Genomic DNA, 19650 nt, shown 5'->3' on the forward strand with positions numbered 1-19650 from the left:
CTGGGAGTTTTATCACATATGTACACCCAAAGAATATATTGCTGTTTGCTTGTTTTTAATGGTATAATGTACGACATCACTCTTTATGCCTGCACACTTTCTCCGTGTCATTACAGGTAGCTCTTGTACCTCACTTTTCACTGATGTATTGTATTCTGCCCTATGTGACTGGACTGAAATGTAAGTATGTCCCCTGTTGAGGGACATCTGGGGTGTTTCCTGTGTCCCCTGACCTTGTGCCCCTCATCAGCCAAACCTCTTGAGAGGCCCATTCCACCTCATCAGGACCCTGCTCGTTGGCCCTTCCTTCCCTCTTCCTCTGCCCCAGCTCTGTCCACACAACTGCAGTCTCCCCAGTCTCTATTTCAACTCTTCTGAGCTCTAGACCACACGAAAGGCATAATCATTTATTGAGCACTGACTCTGTGCCAAGCACCATCCTCAGCATTGTACATGTTTTGTTTCATCTAATCACATCAACACAAAAGGTAGGTATTTTGATACTTTACAAATGAGAAAACCGAGGCCCAGCAAGTCAGAGTAACTTGCCCAGGACTCTACACACCTATTGCCCAAGTCCCATAGGCAACTCAAAGTCGATGTGTCTTCAGTATAAATTATCATCTTCCTCTTCAAACCAGTGCCTTTCCCATTCTTCATGTTCAGTGGGGACATCTCCAATACTCCAGGCCCAAGCCAGCAACTGGAAGGCAGCCTTGGCCCCTGGCCCATCCTCACCCACTCCTCCCTCCAGTCTGAACCTAGCCTGAGGCTTTTACCTCCTTGGTGTCAGGCGAATCCTTTCTCTTCTGTCCACCCTCCAGCACTGACCTGTGAGCTGTCCTGCTGCCCCACCTGGAACAGCCTTGCCCCACACTTCCTTACAGGCCCCAGTCTCCCCCTTTTCCAGCATCCTGCAAACTGCAGCTCATGTGGGCTTTCTAAACCTCATCTCACCAGGTCCCCACCTCCAGAAGGAAAACCAGCGTCCTCTACCCACCCCCCACCCTGCCCTGTCTCCTCAAACCATGAAGTTCGGCATCCAGCCCCAGAAAGGACCACCCCACCACCCTTTGCTCTGTCTCATCCTCTAGGAAGCCATCTGTGGCCTCAGCTCAAGACTGAGCTGTGAGCCCCCTCTGAGCCCCACACGCAGCTCCTTCTTCACTCCTCAGCTCTTTCCTTGTGATCACCTGTCCTGAGTAGGGACTGTGCTCCTTGAAGACAGAGACCCAACCTTACCCGCAGAGCCTGTACACCGGAGGTGCTCAATGGCTGCTGAAAGGCTAAAAGCAGAAGCAGGGACAGAAGCCATGGGTGATGCTGCCTTCTGAGTCCCAGAAGCAGGATGATCCTCCCAGCCTGGGATCGGTGGACCCTGGCTGCCCCGGCTCTGCACCTGTTCCCCAAAACCTCATGAGACCATTTCCTGCCCCCTGCCTTTTGACAGGATTTTCCTCTCTGCTTCTTCCTTTCCAACTCTGGAATTCCCCACGGTGGGAGAGCTCTGCCCCCACGAAGAAGGCAGAGCCTGCCTCTTACCTCCTCTCATTCTACTTCAGGCATTTTCAAGGATGGGGTGATTATGCTCCCATGGGTGAAAAAATTGGATCCTTGAAAGGGAGAGATTTTTTAAAATCTTACTTTTTTTGTATAAAGCAAAGATATATGTACAGTACACAAACAGATATACGGTATATCTGTGGTATTAAAATATCATGCAATTAAGGGGAAAAGTGCCTAAAAGGCTCCTGAGGAGGGGAGACTAAGAAAACAAAAATGTTGAGAAACTCTGATCCACACACTGGGGTCTTGCCTTGCCTGGTCCAAGGACTGGCCAGGATTGAAGGAGAGTCCAGAGTCTTCTCCCAAGGCAGCTCAAGGTTCCTCCAGGGCTGAGCCCCCACCTGCCAGCTGGAATCCCTCCCCCATGCCATCCCCTCCCTGCCCTGTGCCTGGCAGCCCGCCCTTCCATGTCCGGGCTCTTCTAATCTAGTCCTGTCTTAATGAGGCCACTGATCGGCCCTTCCACTTGCTCCCCTGGGGGCCACCCAGCTCCCAGGGCCGGCAGGAGTTGGAGGCCCCGCAGCTCCTGCCCAGCCTTGGGCTACAGCATAACCTGGGAGCTTCTGAGAGAACCCAGGAGGTAAGCCCCACCACAGGAGGCCCCCAAGAAGCGGGGTTGCCACTGTGGGACAAGGCTTTCTTTATTGGGGTGGATGTAGGGTCACAAATAGTCTTAGAGGGGCTCTAGGCAGATGGAGTCACTTAAGGGTGGTACAAGGCTGAGGGTCTATCTTCGGGGTACACGGAAACAGGGGTGAGGGAAGCGACCCCATGCTGGTGAGACGTGGTCTTGGGCAACACAGATATTTTGTGGTCTTCAAACGCCAAGGGATTCTCCAGGACCTGGGGCTCCTGTCGTTTGTTGGAGCCAATGAAGAACAAGTAGATGATGGCACCACAGTAGGCACCCAGGGGTGGTGCCACCACCGGCACCCACCACCAGTCCTTGGTTCTGCAGGCAAAAGGCAGAGACCTGCTTAGGGGGCCAGCACCCAGCATGGCACCTGCGTCTACCCCAGGCCAAGATGGGAGGAGGGGTGGCAGGGAGTGGAGAGTAGAGGGGGAACCCCCATCCTAGCCCGGGAGCTGGCCCTGAGCCTGGGACACTGATCAGCTTCAGCCTGATTCAGGGACAGCAGCGGGTCTGGGGCAGGGCTGACATTCAATCTAGGAGCAGGGTCTGGAGAAAGGTCAGGACCCATTCCTGCCTCCCAGGCCACTGCAAGGGGTGGCAGGGCAGTGGAGGGGGCGGATCTGCGGGGTGCTCCCGCAGCTTTTCCACCCTCCACATGCAGGGAACCCACAGGAAACTCCCAGGAGTGGGCTGGACCACGCAGTACCTGAAGACTTGTGAGCCCCAGCCAGCGAGGAAGGTGAAGAAGCGGGGAGGCAGGTCCCGGGATGGGTTGATGGCATATCCTGAGTTCATGCCCAGGGATATTCCGATGATGACAACAAGGATGCCAGTCACAATGGCCTGCGTCCCCAACAGTGTTGGGTTGTTCCCCTTGTCTGCGATGGCTAAGAGACACAGCTGAAGCATCCCAGTCACCACCACCTGGGGAGAGACACCGTGGCAGCACCTGGGGCCCCCGTTCGAGCCCAAGGGCCTCAGTAGCGCCCCCCACCCCTACCCGTGGCAGAGCCATGACTCTGTACTGTCCCATCCAGGGTTCTTGTCCACTCCACCACAGGGGGCTGCCTGCTGGCCCCTTCTTGAGTGGGGGAGGGCCTAAGGAGGGCCACCCGTGCCTGGACCACTGACCTCATCCAGGAAGCCCCTCCACAGTGTCATGTGGTCAGGAAGGTAGGTGGCAAAAATGTTAGCAGTGGCTGTGGGGCCGGTCGTCATCAGCTTTCCCCCCGAGAAGTCGATAATAGCGTCTGTGGGAATACAGACTGAGTGTGAACCTGCCCCCTGACTGAACCCCACCGCTATCCCAGAGATGAGGCGGTAGGATGGAGGGCAGGGAGCGCCTCCAAGACTCTTCTATCCCAGCGTGTTCACAGGCGAGGACACACTCAGATCTGCCCACATTTCAGGGGAGGAGGCGGAGGCTGGAGGTGGGCCGCCAGGGGCAGGACACTCACTGTAGAAGAGGCCGTAGATGGTGGCCGCCGCCACGAAGGAGCCCAGGAACTGACCCAGAACGTACACGGGAAACTTCTTCCAGGACATGCGGCCTAGCGCACAGCTGGTGAAGGTCAAGGCCGCATTCATATGGGCCCCTGCAGGGAGGGTCAAGGGTGTCGGCAAACAAACAATCAGTAATACCAAGAGCAATGACAGCAGCGATGATAATAGCGAGCATCTGTGAAGGGGCAGTCCTCACAGGGACCCTGCGAGGCAGAAACCACTGTCTCCATCTCCCCATGAAGCAAAGCAATGGGTGGAGAGTTCAGTCGCTTGCCTGAGAGAACCCAGCTTGTAAAAACGGTGGGTCAAGGGGGCTTGTGAAGTGTCTGGGCAGAGGAAAGTGGCCCGTGAGGGCAAGACACCAGCTGACTTGGAGAAGGGGCTGGCTGGAAGGGGGCTGGAGGAGCCCATGGGGGACACCCGGCCGGGCTTGTCGGCTGGGGCCCGGCCTACTCACCAGAGATGTTCCCCGCCATGTGCACACCTATGGTGACTCCGAAGCCAAAACCCAAATTGACAGCGAGGTAGCTCCCCATTTTACCTCCTAGAACCATGTGGGCCACGGCGCCGAGACCGAACACCTGTAGGAGAGGGCCTCTGAGGGGACTGCCCACCCAGACAGCCCAGCCTCAGAGGAGGGCTTGGAGCTCAGCTGGGGCTCCGTGCCTCCACACGCTAGGTCTCCCTGCATTGCCCTTGGGTACCCCCTTCTGCCGTACCCTCCTCCTCCAGAGACATGCCTCCTCGTGACCTCATCCCGTTGCCTCTGCCAAGGCCTGTCACAACTGACCAGTGGAAGCTGGGTGCGTGCTAAAGAAGGAGTCGGGTGAGGAGGGAGAGTCAGGCTCCCATGGACCTAGCCAGGTGCCTAGACTCCAAGTCCACCCGAAGGGCTTCCAGAAGGACAGGGCTGGTGTGGATTGGACCCCTCAGAGCTTCTCACTCGTCAGCATAGTCCAAAGGAAATTTCTTCAGGGACTCTGCAAACTTCCTTCTGGACTCTGCCAGGACGCACCACCAACCCTCATCATCTCCACACGCATCAGCCCTGGAAGCCCACCCTCAGGCATCACCTCTTAACTTCTCACCCATCCCTAACAACCAGATCTCATCAGATGACTCTCCCCACTGAGCCCGTTCACAGGGAGGTTAGAGACCTAAATGAAGGCCCTTACTCAACCTCCCCCTGGCCACTAACACCCCTCCCACTTGCGTCTGTACTGCCTTCCCCTCTTGTCTGTGTCTTCTACCCTCCCCTTGACTGGCTCCCACAGACTTGGGTCTCTTCCTTCTTTAAAGTAGAGCTTCCACCTCATCCCGGCCTCCCTGACCAGCTGTGGACTCCTGGATGCCTCCTCCCATGTGAGTCAGGCTCTAGGAAGGACCCATTCAGTTTCAGCTTAGTTGCTAAATCGTGTCCGACTCTTTGCAACCCCACAGACTGCAGCCACCAGGCTTCCCTGGCCTTCACCATATCCCGGAGTTGACTCATACTCATGTCCGTTGACTTGGTGATGCCATCCCACAGTCTCAGGCCCTTTTCCCCTTCCCTGTCCTCCCTCCCAGCCCGGCTTCTGCTTCCCCCGTCACAGACACCAGTTCCCTTGTCCAAGGGCTCCAGCCTCTGGATTTCCCAGTGGTCCCTTCAGACATGATCTCACGTGAGTGTGCTGACTTTCTCTCTCCTCACCACTCTGCTTCCAGAAAGGACCTCCTCGTTGGCTTCCGTGACATGTCTCTCTCCTGGTTTCCCTCTTTGCTCTGTAGCCTTTCCCTCTACACAGCTCCTTCCCACATTCTTCTTCATTCATCTGCCTCATAAATACAGATGATCCCTGTGTTCTATCCCTGGCCTTTTTCATAACCCACCTCAGTCACTCCTGGGTTTTCTTACCAGCTTCAGATAAGCCTGATGGATTAATTCCCAAAACCTGCACTTGAGAGCCAGATCTCTTTTTCCAAATACCTCCGAGAAGTCTCCAGGGTGTTCCACAGGCATCTCCAGCTCTAAAGCTCACCATCTCTCAGAAAATGTGATCTTCATTCCATGTTCCCCCATCCCAGCCAAGTCAGAAACTTGTATGTTCTCCACCGCACATGGTCAACTCTGGTTATAGTCTCCCCAGATCCTACCCAGTCTCCTTGCAGCCAGAGTGACCTAACACAAAAATCTGACCCTGTCTGTCTGCCTTTGGTCCAAACATTCCTGGCTCCCTTCCATTTCTAGGATAAAGTCCAAACTCAGTAAGTCACCATTTAAGATCCTTGATTTTCATGCCTTCTGCCTCTCAGTTTCATATTGGGTCTAGTATTCTCTATGTTGAACACTAATATTACCAATAATAGCATTATATGTGTTCTCAGTCACTCAGTGATGTCCGATTCTTTGCGACCCCATGGACCACAGCCTGCCAGGCTCCTCTGTCCATGGAATTTTTCAGACAAAAATACTGGAGCAAGTTGCCATTTCCTACTCCAGGGGATCTTCCCTATCCAGGGATTGAATCTGCATCTCTTGAGCCTCTTGCATTGGCAGGCAGATTCTTTACCACTGTGCCACCTGGGAAGTCAAATAACATTACTACTATTAAAGATAATAACCATTTTGGCTTCCTTGGTCCAGTGGTTAAGACTCCACACTTCCATGGCAGGGGGTGTGGGTTCCATCCTTGGTCAGAGAACTAAGGTCCCACATGTCACATGGTGGGCCAAAAACAAACAAACTTAAGGTAAAAAAGAATAATAACCATTTATTGAGCACTTACTATGTGCCAGGCACTGGTAAGCAAGTTCTACCTCTTACCTTCTTTAACCCTTAAACCTGTTTATGCATTAGGTATTATTATTCTCCCCATTTGACAGATGGGCAACCAGAGGTTTAGAGAAGTTGAGTGGCTTGTCTCAAGTACACATCTTGGGGCTTCCCTGGTGGTCTAGTGGTTAGGAATCCACCTGTCAATGCAGGGGACAGGGATTCGATCCCTGGGTTGGGAATATCCCACATGCTGCAGAGCAACTAAGCCCATGGGCTACAACTACTGAGCCCACACGCAGCAACTACCAAAGCCCATGTGCCTTAGAGTCTGCTCCACAATGAGAACACCTTTGCCTTCACCAGAGAGAGCAATGAGGACTCAGTGCACCAAAAATAATAAATAAATAAATAAATCTTTTAGAAACAAAACAAAACCTAAAGAAACAAACACATCTTGCACATGGTAAGCCAGTTTTTTAATCTAGGCAGTTGCGTAAGGCAGTCTCAGAGAAAACGACCGGATCGCTCCCTTCATGCCTTGCTTTCTCATGCCTCGGTGTTTTGCATATGCCTCTCCCTCCCTCTGGAGTACCTGATCCTAGGTCCTGAAAAACGAATACTCTACTTTAAGGCCACGTTCAGATGGCACCTCCTCTGAATACTCTCTGTTTTGGATGTATTGCCTCTGAGAGACCTCTAGGTGTCCAGACTGCTGGAAATCAGAGTCTAGATCTACCATCCAATATGATGGCCGTGAGCCACACATGGCTATTATGAACTTGAACTGAGATCTGTAAGTGTAAGGTACACAGCAGATTTCAAAGGCTTAGGAGGAAAAAGAAAATGTAAATCTTAAGTAATTATACATTGATTACATGTTGAGCTGGTAACATTATGGACATGTGGGTTAAATGACTTCCCTGGTGGCTCAGATGGTAAAGTGTCTGCCTACAATACAGGGGACCCGGGTTCCATCCCTGGGTCGGGAAAATCCCCTGGAGAAGGAAATGGCAACCCACTCCAGTATTCTTGCCTGGAAAATCCCATGGACAGAGGAGCCTGGTTGGCTACTGTTCATGGGGTCGCAAAGAGTAGGACACAACTGAGCAACTTCACTATCTATCTATTAAAACTAATTTCACCTGTCACTTTTTACCTTTTTAATGTGGCTACTAGAAAAATTTTACATTACATTTGTGACTCATATTGTATTTCCCTTGAAGAGTTCTGGAGGTTTTGAAAAAAGAAATATCTGAAGAATTGTGGACGTGAGTTGAAGCCATCAGGGAGGATATGAAGACCCCTGGGAGAGGATGAACCTAGGGCTGAACGTCAGCCCTCAGGGGTGGGCGTTAGAAACCCCAGCCAGAGCCACCGTTGAAATGGAAGAACAAGACTTCCCTGCTGGCACAGCGGATAGGAATCCGCCTGCCAATGCAGGGGACAGGAGTTCGACCCTGGTCCAGGAAGATTCTACATGCCTTGGGGCAACTAAGCCCATGCCCCACAACTACGGAGCCCGTTTGCTGCAATTACTGAGTCCAAGCGCCTAGAGCCCATGTTCTGCAACAAGAGAAGTCTCTGCAATGAGAAGCCTGTTCACCACAACTAGAGAAAGCCCACATACAGCAACAAAGACCCAGCACAATAAAAAATTAATAAATTTAAAAAAAATTAAGAAATGGAAGAACAAAGAGAGAATGTGCCCTATACCCCAGAAAGAAGCAGTTTCCCAAGGAGGGTGTGGCCCACATGGTCACGAGCTGCCTCTGGGTCAAGCGTGAGAAGGCCTGGAAAGCATCCCATTGGATGTGACAACCCAGGGTTCTTGAGTAGGTGGGGAACACTGTCTTATCAGGGCATGGGGTCAGAAGTCAGGTCCAGAGAGCGGGAGGGGAGGAGGTGGTAAGGAACAATTGAAGAGACCAGTGGAGACATCTCTTTGGGAACTTGCCTGAGAAGGGAGGGGGACTAAGTGTGATAAATGAAGCGGCTCACAGAGAGAAGGGAGGCGTGTTCTATGTTCTGCTGTTTTAGGGAGTCTTGAGTGTGCTAAGGTTGAGAGAGGGAGGGGCTGGAGATACAGAAGAGAGAAAAGAAGAAGCAAAGTGCCAGAGGAGCCTGGGGCAGGGGGTGGATGAAAAGGAGTGGAGGCTCCTGCCTAGGGGAGGGGGCATTTGTGGACTCACAGGGAGGGGAGTGTGATGGGTGAGGAGCCAGACACACCTGACAGTTCTCTGTCAGACTGGAGACCAAGCCATTTGCTGATGAAAAATGGCCGGTGAGTACACTAGATTTGGGACAGTCTGAGAACCAGTGCATTAGCCTGGAGAGCGGAGGGGAGAGGCCGCTGAGCAGGGCCTGCTGGGTCCCGCAGGAGCCCAGGACAGGTGCAGAGGAGCCCAGACACAGGCTGGCTTGGGGCCAAGGGTGGGGTGAGGATGAGAGGACAGGGGCAGAGGGGGCATGGGAGTGGGGAGTGAAGCCAGGCCAGGCTGACAGATTCGGAGTAAAGAGATGCAGGGACTGGAGCAGGCATGGAGGGTTTGAAGAGCAAGGTTCCCATTTCCAAGTAGGAGCTCAAAACCATTTACTAAAAACAATGAATGAGTGAGTAAACCCCCTCTGCGCCCCTGTGTGTCAGGGTTGCCAGCTGGCAGTCCCTGGACCTCATCTGTTCAGCACACGTTTTGTTTGATTCATTTGGTTTTGATGCACAGAAGTTTCAGCTTCTCTTGCAAAATCAGAATCTCTGATTCTGATGCAGAAAGCAGCCTGCATTCCAGGTGATGTGGCGACAGTCAGCCAGAGTGGTGGCAGCCATGTCCTCACAGGTCAGCACTCCGCCGTTAGCCACAGTCCCCACCTCCCTCGGTGATTCTCTCAGGGCCCGACAAGGTGAGTTTTGCAGCCCCTGCCCTGTTGCTCACAACCCCAGCTGGGTTTCCAGGGCACTGATAGCCCAGCTCCTCCCCTCCCTGGCCAGTGAACATGGCCCAGCCTGTCCAGGTGCTTCCAATAGCCACAGGCCCAGCCTGGAGGACAACACCCCCGGAGGCTAGAGTGGAACTGAGTAGAACAGTCTGCTTCCTTCAAGTTGCTGCAATAAATGGGGCCCAAGGTCACTCTAGCTTTTCTGGCGAAACCTTCACGCTGATGACTCATTGAGTTTCCTATCACCTGAGAAAGCCCCCACTTCTTGGCACAGGTCTGACACCTAAAAATAACAACACAATGTCCCCTGTGAGCTTACATCTCACAAAGTTCTTTTACACGTTACTTCCCTTCAATCCTCACGGCAACTGAGTGGCAAATGTTTCTGCTCCCAGGGAAAACCAAGGCCTGGAGAGGGGTCTTGAACTTTCCAAAGCCTGGACCTGAGGGCCTTCCCTCGGCTGGGAGAGAGTTAGAAATCCAGCTAAGGTAAGGGACAGAGCATGGAGATCAAGGGTCAAGATTAGGATATTAGGCTAGACTGGATTTAATCCTTAACTTAAAATGTGACTTTGTCTCACAAAGCCTTGGTTTCCCCATCTGTGAAATGGGGATAATAATAGCATCTCCCTTATAGGGCTGTTATGAGGATTTGGGAAGAAGGTGCACAGGAGGGCTTAGCATTATAGTGCCTGATATGCAGTAGTGTTCAATAACAACCTCAATAAAGGGAGGAGAACCGCCAACATGGGTAGTGGGCAGGCAGGAATGCATGTGGGTGGTGCCTGCTTTCCCTAGGATCTCCCAGGAGGCACCCTCCCACCTCCACAGTGCCAAGGTCTAACAACCCTCATGGGGCTGGAATGTCTTGTCAGCAATTAATTACTTTGCCCTGGATTAAGGCAAGAGAGGGTCCAGATGCTGTCTTCATGGCTCAGGAGGGCAGGTAATGGAGGAGAGGGAGACGGTGAGAGGCAGGGAGGGGAGAGCAGCTGAGAGAGTTTGTCAGCTTGAGAATCAACCAACACATATGAGCCACGTGTATGCTGGGTGTCCAGCTCCAAACCTTCTTCACACAAGTCAGCCAGCTCAATATTAGCATCGCACTCACCACTGAGAAAGCTCAAGTTCTTAACAGTTAAGATATTTATGTAAGATCATACAGCTAGAAGAGAGCAGAGCCAGCATTCACCCAGCTCCAAAGCTCATGGAGGCCCAGTTTCACACTGTTAATAATGTCTGGGGCCAGACTGGACATCAATCCAGTCAATCCTAAAGGAAATCAACCCTGAATATTCATGGGAAGGACTGATGCTGAAGCTGAAGCTCCAGTATTTTGGCCACCTGATGCGAAGAGCTGACTCACTGGAAATGACCCTGATGCTGGGAATGAGTGTGTGGAAGGCAGGAGAAGAGGGCGACAGAGGATGAGATGGTTGGATGGTATCACCGAAGCAATGGACATGAATTTGAGCAAACTCTGGGAGATGGTGAAGGCCAGGGAAGCCTGGCGTGCTGCAGTCCATGCGTCGCAAAGAGTCAGACACAACTGAGAGACCAAACAACAACAATAATAATGTCTGAGAAGACAGGCTCTGAGCACAGAGAGACCTGCCCAAGGCCAGCTGATGACTCAGTGGCAGAATGATCAGGATAAGAACCCAGGTGTCCAGAGTCCCCGGGGCAATTTGGGTCCCACTATCTCTCCTACACTGTGACTCAGTGCACAGACACTCACACGCGCGCACACACACTCATCCTCTCCCCTCCCCCCACCACCACCTCTGTTGTGCCCCTGAAGCCATTGTTCCCCTCCCCAGAGGCTAACCCTTCTTGTCACGGACCCGGGCCTTCATAAGGTACAAGCAAGAGTGGCCACAGCTTAAGGCAGAGGCTAGATGGGTGAGTGACTGGGCTGAGGCAGGACAGGGAGTCCCCAAGAAACCCCACATCCCACTTGCATCTGGATTCTCCCCTGTGATCCCCTTAAAGAGCCCTCCCCAGGTCCCCCAGGACCTCCCAGGTTGCCATACCCTACTACTCCGGGCTGTCCACAGCCCCCCACACTGCTGACTGCTCCCCTTTCTTCTGTAACCTGGTGTCCCCCCACCTTCCCCCTACCCCAGTCACCCAGTCCCTTCTGTGTGCTCTCTTCATTCTTCAGGCTCTGTCCTCAACTCAGTTCATTTTTCTTTCTATACGTTCTTATTGTACAAATTCCATAACCACTATTCATGTTCTGATGAAGTCTAAGTGTTTGTGTCAGCCCAGACCACGTTGCAGAGTTCCAGGCCTCTATACCCAGCCATCCCCACCCCTGAGATTCCCCCCACCCTCAGCAGCTCACCTGAACACAGGAAAGCTGACCTCACGCTGAAATGGCCCCCTCAGCATTTACCCCACATCTGTTGCTTGCAGTCTCCTTTGTTCTGTCTTCTCTAATTCCCCCGGATGTGTGCTTTCTTCTCCATCCCTGGACCAGACTGACCCTGGACCTCCCCACACTCTCTCTCTGTCCTAGGCCATCCCAACAGCTTCTTCTTGGGCTCCCCTCCCATCAGCATTGCCCACTCTGCTTAGGCACCACACGGAGCCCAGAATTTCTTCCTAAAACCCACATCTGGCCATATCACTCCCCTCCTGGAAAACCTTCAGTGTCTCTGCATCACCCTCAGGATTAATTCTCAAAGCCTCCACATCCTCTCCAATCTCTTTACTCTTTGTTTCCCTTCTCCTCACTCCCAGTCATGCCCACAATGCACCCACCCACCTGTAACTCAGGATTTCATTTCACCCACATATCGTGAGCCCTTTCTCTCCCAAAAAGACTTGGTGAGAAAGACAAGTCCTTGTTTTCCTATGCTTCTCCCTCAGAGGCTGGGGAAGGGACAGTGTGATCCAGGGCCCAGAGGTGGGGAGCAGGTCATGGGTTGCCCTTACGGAGCCCCGCCTTTCTGAGGCCCCTTTCCTGAGACCCCTTCCTCAGAGTCTGCTCACCCTGTACCCCCCGCCCACTCACCATCATGACATACGTGCTGATGAACTCCGCCAGGAACTCTCGAACATTCTCGTTCTGCCATATGACTTGCATCTTTGTTGCTGTAGGTGTCGAGACCACCTTGGACACGCGGGTGGACCTGAAGCAGCAGCCGGAGGGCCCCATGGGCAGAAATGAGATCAGGTGAACTTACTGTCATGGCTGAGTTAATGGGTAACCCAGTGGCCTCTCCACACATGCCTGCTCTTGCCCAGGGCAGCTGGTACCTCGGGGGTCAGAGGCACATGAGAGCCCAGGGACGTGGAGAGGGACTGGGGTTGGACATCCAGGTCACGTCCCTTCTTCCTCCTGTGCCAGAGACTAGACCACTGGGAAGGTGCACCCATGAGGTCAGGGTGCAGAGGGGGCAGTTGGGGAGCCTGTAAGTGCCGTCTGTGGTGCCAAAGAGCCTTGCGGGAGAAGCAGGTGGGAGAGAGCAGGGGGAGAGTAGAGCTCAGCTGTCTGCCTGCCTGCCTGTCTGTCTGCCTGTCTGTCTGCCTGTTTGCTGGGGTCAGAGTTCTGGGGACACAGGTAAGGCATCAGGCAAGATCTGGCAACTGCGAGGCTCTGCAAACAGCACAGGGTGTGGCAGAGTTAGCTCCCGGGCTCTGTGAACAGCACTGAGGCCCAAAGCACACACCAGGTTCTGTCTTTGCAGCAAGGTCCGCATGAACAGATGCTTGTATGTGAATGAGTGAGTGAATGAGTGAGTGAATGAATGAACCAATGACAGGGAAGGAGGGAGGAGAAGATGGACTGTGTCTTACTCCCCAGTGTATTCTCAGTGTCCAGCATAGTGCCGGGCACGTAGTAGATGTGCAGAGTACACTCAAATGAAAAAACTGAGACGTCATCTGTTCAGTTCAGTTCAGTTCAGTTCAGCTGCTTAGTCACGTCCGACTCTTTGTGACCCCATGAACCGCAGGAGGCCTGTAACTCTCCCCTAGATCCCCAGCACTCCCACAGTGCCTGACACACGGTAGAACATTGATAAACATTTGTCTGGTAAATGGATGATTGGATGGACAAATGAAAGAGTGAGTTAGAGGCTCTATCTTCTGTTGGGGCTGGGGGGACAAGACTTGAGTTTGGGGAAGGAGACAGCCGGAGGTTCTGGAGGAGGAGGAGGAGATACCTGCTTGCAGCCTTAGTGCTTATTCAGACTGGTGACCCTCCCCTCTCCCATGCTGCCTATCCCTCGACTTCCTCACCCTGCTGGGGACTGCCACAGCACCCCCACCCCGCCACAGATTCCTGACTTTCCCCAGCCTCACAGCAGCAAAGAGTGAGCCCTGAGAGTGAGAAATGTAAGCCGGGCATGGATAAAGCACAATCTACGTTTCTGGCTGAGAACCCAAGTTCATTTCTCACCCACCCTAGTCCTTGTTCTGTCCTTACTTCAGGGAAACAAACCCAGGACTGAGCATATAGAGGGGGATGTAGCGCTGCCTGGACAGTCAGTCCAGTAGCGCCCACCCAACTGCCGCTGCCATGCAGCATCCCATAGGTGTTCCCATGCCCCTGTGACTGGCCTCCTTGGCGCTGAGGAAGAGCCTGAGGCAGCAGGAATTCAAGAACAGTCCTGGGGGCTTCCCTGATGGCTCAGAGGTAAAGAATCCACCTGCCAATGCAGAAGGCACAGGTTTGATCCCTGGTCCAGAAGATCCCATGTGCTGCTGAGCAACTAAGCCCATGTGTCACAGCTACTGAACCTGTGCTCTAGAGCCCAGGAGCCGCAACTGCTGAAGGCTTTGTATCGTAGAGCCCGTGCTCTGCAGCAAGAGAAGGCACCACCACGAGAAGCCCACAGACTGCAACTAGAGAGTAGCCCCCCACTCGCTGCAACTGGAGAAGAGCCTGTGCAGCCACAAAGACCCAGCACAACCAAAAGTGAGTAAATAAACAAATACTATTTTTAAAAGATAGAAGAACAGTCCCAGAAGGTTACACAGAGGCAGAGGAGAGGCAGACAAAGCAGGAAGTCAATGACACCAAGGGAGCCCTGGAACCCTGGCCCCTTCCTCCTCACCACACAGCAAGCAGGATTCAGTAAGTGACAACCACCAACAAACCAATGAACCAAAGATGTATTGAATGCCTAGACTGCCAACTGTGTTCAGTGCATGCGTGCTCAGTCGCTCACTCTTGTCCAACTCTGCAACCCCATGGACTGTTACCCATCAGACTCTTCTATCCATGGGATTTTCCAGGCAGGAACATGGGATTGGGTTGCCATTTCCTCCTCCAATGTGTTTGGGGACTGTAGTAAAGAACATTGGCATGATCCCTGCTCTTAGAAAGATGAACAATTTACTAAGCAATTACTTACAGTGTAAGGAGTGTTGCAATGCAAGGAGGACAGAGGAGCCTGGTGGGCTACAGTCCATGTGGTCACAAAGAGCTGGACATGACTTAGCAGCTGAACAACAACAAGGAGTGCTGCCCCAAGTGAATGCTGGATGCTATGGGGCTGCAGGGAGGAAGCAAATGACCCAGCAGAGGGAGGAGGAGGCTCTCCCAGAGGAAGGGAGATTTAGGTCGAGAATAGATGGATGGTCAGATGAAGGAGCATCAGGGAGGTCAGGGAAAGTCCTGGGCATTGGAATGGTTTGGACAAAGGCTTACAGTGACGACAATGTGTGAAGTGTAGAGGAATTCTGCAAGGACAGGCTGCAGAGAGAGGAGGCAAAGCGGCATGAGAGGGGAAGAGAGGGCAGATGGCCTCATAGCCCACGCTAAGGGGTCTGATCCCACAGGTGGAGGAGTTAGGCAGGAGCACTGCCTCCTGCTTGGAGGCAGAAATGTGGGAGCAGGAGTGGAGGATGTGTGAGCAATCACACGTTCAGCCCAGACAGGCTGAACGATAATGGCAGCCAGAGCCAAGAAGGTGCGTGGAGGTGGCCAGAGGAAGGCAGTCCTACGAACAGATGTGTGTCTCATTAGAGAGGAGGATGGAAAGGGGAGAGTCCGGGATGCCCCGGCTCTGGATGGAGCAGCACAATGGTGTGTGAGGCGCATGAGAGAAGCGGCAGGCCTAGGCAGAGGATGGAGTCACCTCTGGGTGTGCTGAGTTTGAGGAGCCCACTAGACAGCTAAGTGGAGGTGACCAGAAAGGAGCCTGCTGGTAACGTGGTCTGGTTTAGAGATACCCATTTGGAGGTCACCCAATCAGAGATGGTCATATCATCCAGGGGCAAAAATGAGAGAGCTCACAGAAGGGGAGTCAAAGAACACTTATCCTACAAACCAAGAAACCAACCATCAACCAGGTAACTACCTAAATACATGCATGCTCAGTTGCTTCAGTCATGTCCAACTCTTGGGATCCTATGGACTGTAGCCCACCAGACTCCTCTGTCCATGGGATTCTCCAAGCAAGAATACTGGAGTGGGTTGCCATGCCCTCCTCCAGAGGATTTTCCCAACCCAGGGATTGAACCGCATCTTTTATGTCTCTTGCATTGGCAGGCGGGTTCTTTATCACTCTGGGAAGCCCCAATTACCTAGTTCCTTGCTAATTAAGGAACTAAATATCTGACCACTTAGCAACCAACTCTTTGACTAATCAACCTAGCAACTTAACCAACTAACTGGTTCTCCTATTAGCCAACTCATTTAATTATCTAAGCAACCAACCAGCTGCAAACTACTCAATTAACCTCAAGCCAACCATTCAAGCTGCTAACTTGTATTCATCCATTTAACAAACATTTGTTGAGCATCTACTTAGGAGTCAGGCACAAGGGGTACAAATAAACCCTGCCCTCGGATGGGTTCTTCCATAAGGAGATGGGTAACTCCCTCAGAGCAAGCAGCCCCTGGGGGTGGGAGGAGGGCAGGTCAGCAGAGACTTTGGGAGAATGGGCACATGGTGGCTGTGAGGGAATAGGGAGGTGGAAGTGAGCACCTCTTATACTTTTTAGGAGAATGGTGGTTAGATGTGAGGCATGGGGGACAGACTTGTAAGGACAAGGCTGTGACTTCTGGCTGGAGCGCTGGGGGAGACGGGGATCCTTGACTGAGCTGAGACCACAGGAGGCAGGGGGTTGGCAGGAAGAAGCCTGTCCTCAACTGGGGATAAGCTGTCTGGGCCACTAGAGGGTCTTGGCAAACAGGGTCCAAAGCCCTGGGAGAGTCTTGAGTGGGCACAGTGACGTTGACAGCACAGAGGCGACCCATGCATTCTGTCTATCCTGGAGCACACAAGCAGACCAACACCCATGCTCATGTGGAGCCGGCAGGCAGCAAGGAAAGGAAGCAAGTAGCACATACATTAGTGTGGTATTGAGATGTTCTACCTACTGTCCTACCTACATACCGGGAGCTAGAGCAGGGAAAAGGGAGAGGAAGGTCTTGGAACGGGCAGCCAGGTCCCTTCATTGAGAAAGAGGCATTTGAGCCAAGACAGGAAGGAGGTGAGGGAGCAAGCCACACGGGAAACTGCGGGGAGAATGTTCACGTAGAGGGGACGGTCACTGAAGGACTCTGAGCATGTTTGAAGGGAAGGAAAGGAGGGGAGAGTGGGTGGGTAGGATGAGGGAAGGTCAGAGAGGAAATAAGCACTGAATAGGCAGGGCCTTAGCCATTGCAAGGACTTTGGGTTTCATTTCACCTCGAAGAGACCTGAGCCTGAGCAGGTGGGAAGTAGTGAATTCAGTTCAGTTGAGCACAACCTGCGTAGGGGCAGCTGGAACCCCCTGCCCAGCCCCTTGACCCTCATCTGGGTCTTTCTGAGCCTCCCCTCACCCCAGGGCCCAGCCCATGCTTGGCTATGGGTGCAGGTGGGAGAAGCTCTTCTTCAGGGCCCCATGGCTGGAGCAGGGTGGGAAGGAGGGAGTCTTGGTGCATCAGCTGCCATGAGGGAGGAGCTAGGATGGGTCAGGGAGGGCCCTGGGGGTGTGTTGGGTGCCGGACCAGGAGGGCTGAGGTAGGGGAACATGTGGGATGCTTACCGCCTCTTCCTGTCTGACTGAGTCATACTGTCTTTGAGATTTTTAGATGCTGTAAAGCCAAAGAGAGGTCACTGGGGCTGGGGGCCACAGAACTTGGCCCCTCATTCCCATCAGACCTCAGTCCCCCAGGGGAGAAGCCACAGGGACAGCTCCTGCCAGTGCCAACACCTCAACCCAGCCAAGCTGGCAAGAAGGGAGAATGAGGGGTGTGTGTGCTTCAGCCAATAGGGAGAGGCCCTGGAGCCCCACCCCCACCCCTGCTGGCCTCAGGACCCCTGGCCCCCTAGGCCAGGGCCCTGCCAAGGTCCTCCTGACCTTCCCAAGCCTGCAGCCTAGCTCTGGACAATGGAGATGCCCCCAGGCTCCCTGCAGCCTTTCCACCCTCGCACAGGCAGGTATTACTGCCTTCAGTTGAACCTCAAACCCTCCTGTTACTGACTTTCCAGGGCCTTATCTGCCTCCTCCTTGCACACACACACACACACACACACGGGGACACACACACACACACGGGCATACACACACACGCACGCGCACATACACCCCACATAGTATGAGGTCCTGAAAATTCACTTAGTCCATATCCCCACCTCAGAACAAAGTCTACCCTCTCACCTTTCCTGAAGACACCCACCCCTTTTATTCCCATTTTCCTTGAAAATGTCAGCACGAAGGTGAACCTGGACCTCCCTATCTTGCATGCTCCCTATTCTCCAGCCCCATTTCTTCCAACTGCCGTGCAAGCTCCCGCACCTCACCCTAACTGCAGAAACCCTCAGCCCTGGCCCAGGAGGGGCTCCAGAGGGAGAAACCACCCCAGCAAAGCCAGGAATCCACCCCTACTCTGATCCACATTCCTCCCGCTTTGGTCCCTTGCCGCCAGTCTCTATTCGCTCCCCACCCCCACCCCACCCCAGGCCCTCCTGGCAGCCTAGCCCCACGCATGCTCCCAATCTCTGCTCCACCACTGGTCATCCCAACAGTCAATTTACAGGTAAGGAAGCCCAGAAAGAAAGTGTGACGTGCCTGTATGAGGCAGCAACTCAGGACTAAACCAGAACAAATATCCAGGCCTTCAACTCCTAGCTGGGTTCCTTCCCCAGCCACTCCCAAGGTCGTCCCGTGCCCATATGGTCCCCAGGAATGGCATCCCCGAAGCCTGAGTCCCAGGGGAGGCCCCCTGTCCCAGCCCTACCTGGGGCCCAACTCACTCTGCTGAAAGGCCTTATGCTCCCAGTTGCCTGCCTTGGGGCCTCTCAGTCACAGCAGCCCCTGGACAGCTTCCTCCATGACCGTCTCAGGCTCTGGCTGCAGCCCCTGCCAGGGCTCTGTGGTCCCTATGTCCCCAGCCAGAGCCCGCCTCTCAGCCCTCCTCAGGGCGACCCGAGTGCTGCTCTGCTCTGCTCCTCCAGGGAAGAGGTCAGTGGAGCAGGGGTTTGGCCCTTGTCACTCGAGCCAAGTGCAGACACACTGCCCAAAATAGCACCCCTTCTCCTGCCAACAGTGCCGTGGAGACGGGGTTCTGAGGCAGCCCTTGTGAGGTCAGAGGCGGAGCTCCCGGTGGGCACTCTGGGCCTCTCGGTTTCAGAAGAAGGGCCTGTTGTACCAAGCCAAGTGTCCAGCACAGAGCCAGAGGAAGTACCCCCCTGGGTCGTGGAGCTGGGGGAGACTCCGGAGGCCCCTGAATCCCCCTCTGTGGGCAGAACTGCACAGAATGGGGATTTGAGGTGGAAGATTCTGAAGATCAACAGCCAGGTGGAAGGGCTGGGAAGAAGACCCTGAGTCAGTCCTAAGGAAGCCTCCATCCCAAAGGAGGAAGAGGAGACTCAGGCCCTGGACTCTGAGGGGAAGAGACTAAAGCCATATTTGCAGGAAAACCTCAGTCCAAGAGGGGAGGTGGAAGCCAGCCTGGTTCTCTGGAGGCTCTTAGTCTGGTAGGGAGGAGAAAAAGCCTGGGCCTCGTCCTCTGGGAGCCCCCATTTTATTTTAGAGGGGAAAGCGGAAAGCTAGGCCCAGCCCTCAGGAAAACACCTCCCATGGGAACAGTAAGCAAGGCCTCTGGGAAGGAGCCAGGCTGGACCAGAGGGCATGCCCGAGGGTGGGTGGCCAAGGTAGGTCAGGAGCCAGCCAGGGGACCAGCCACCGTCTATGAGAGGACCTCCGGAGCCGGGGCATGCTGCTAAGTCTCTTCAGTCATGTCCGACTCTGTGCAACCCCATAGACGGCAGCCCACCAGGCTCCCCCGTCCCTGGGATTCTCCAGGCAAGAA

The 19650-nt window shown here is 53.7% G+C and overlaps 1 protein-coding gene across 5 annotated transcripts; it reads right to left on the reverse strand.

The window, feature by feature from the left end:
• Positions 1–393: 393 nt before the first annotated feature.
• Positions 394–18877, reverse strand: AQP7 (aquaporin 7). 5 transcript variants are annotated; one of them, XM_027550011.1, is made up of 8 exons: positions 18593–18877; positions 17382–17430; positions 12412–12529; positions 4161–4284; positions 3658–3795; positions 3332–3450; positions 2907–3124; positions 394–2518 (listed from the first exon to the last, which is right to left on the reverse strand). In XM_027550011.1, exons 2-8 carry the CDS (start codon positions 17405–17407, stop codon positions 2269–2271), a joined length of 993 nt encoding a protein of 330 aa, XP_027405812.1. In that variant the 5' UTR covers positions 17408–17430; positions 18593–18877; the 3' UTR covers positions 394–2268. The 5 variants fall into 5 exon arrangements, with proteins under 5 accessions (XP_027405812.1, XP_027405815.1, XP_027405813.1 ...); XM_027550014.1 differs by having other exon boundaries at positions 12425–12529; positions 18593–18817; XM_027550012.1 differs by having other exon boundaries at positions 18577–18816.
• Between the last annotated feature and the right edge of the window lie 773 nt (positions 18878–19650).

Source organism: Bos indicus x Bos taurus, chromosome 8 (assembly GCF_003369695.1).
Source record: "Bos indicus x Bos taurus breed Angus x Brahman F1 hybrid chromosome 8, Bos_hybrid_MaternalHap_v2.0, whole genome shotgun sequence".
Classification (NCBI taxonomy): Eukaryota; Metazoa; Chordata; class Mammalia; order Artiodactyla; family Bovidae; genus Bos; species Bos indicus x Bos taurus.

What these genes read in the sequence shown, in the direction of transcription:
- AQP7 (XM_027550011.1), bottom strand. Translation starts at nt 17,407, where the DNA reads ATGACTCAGTCAGACAGGAAGAGGCG. An exon ending in CAGTCAGACAGGAAGAGGCG is followed by an intron (nt 12,530 to 17,381) that starts GTAAGCATCCCA and finishes CTGCTGCTTCAG; the next exon opens with GTCCACCCGCGTGTCCAAGG. An exon ending in GGAGGGGCTTCCTGGATGAG is followed by an intron (nt 3,125 to 3,331) that starts GTCAGTGGTCCA and finishes GTCTCTCCCCAG; the next exon opens with GTGGTGGTGACTGGGATGCT.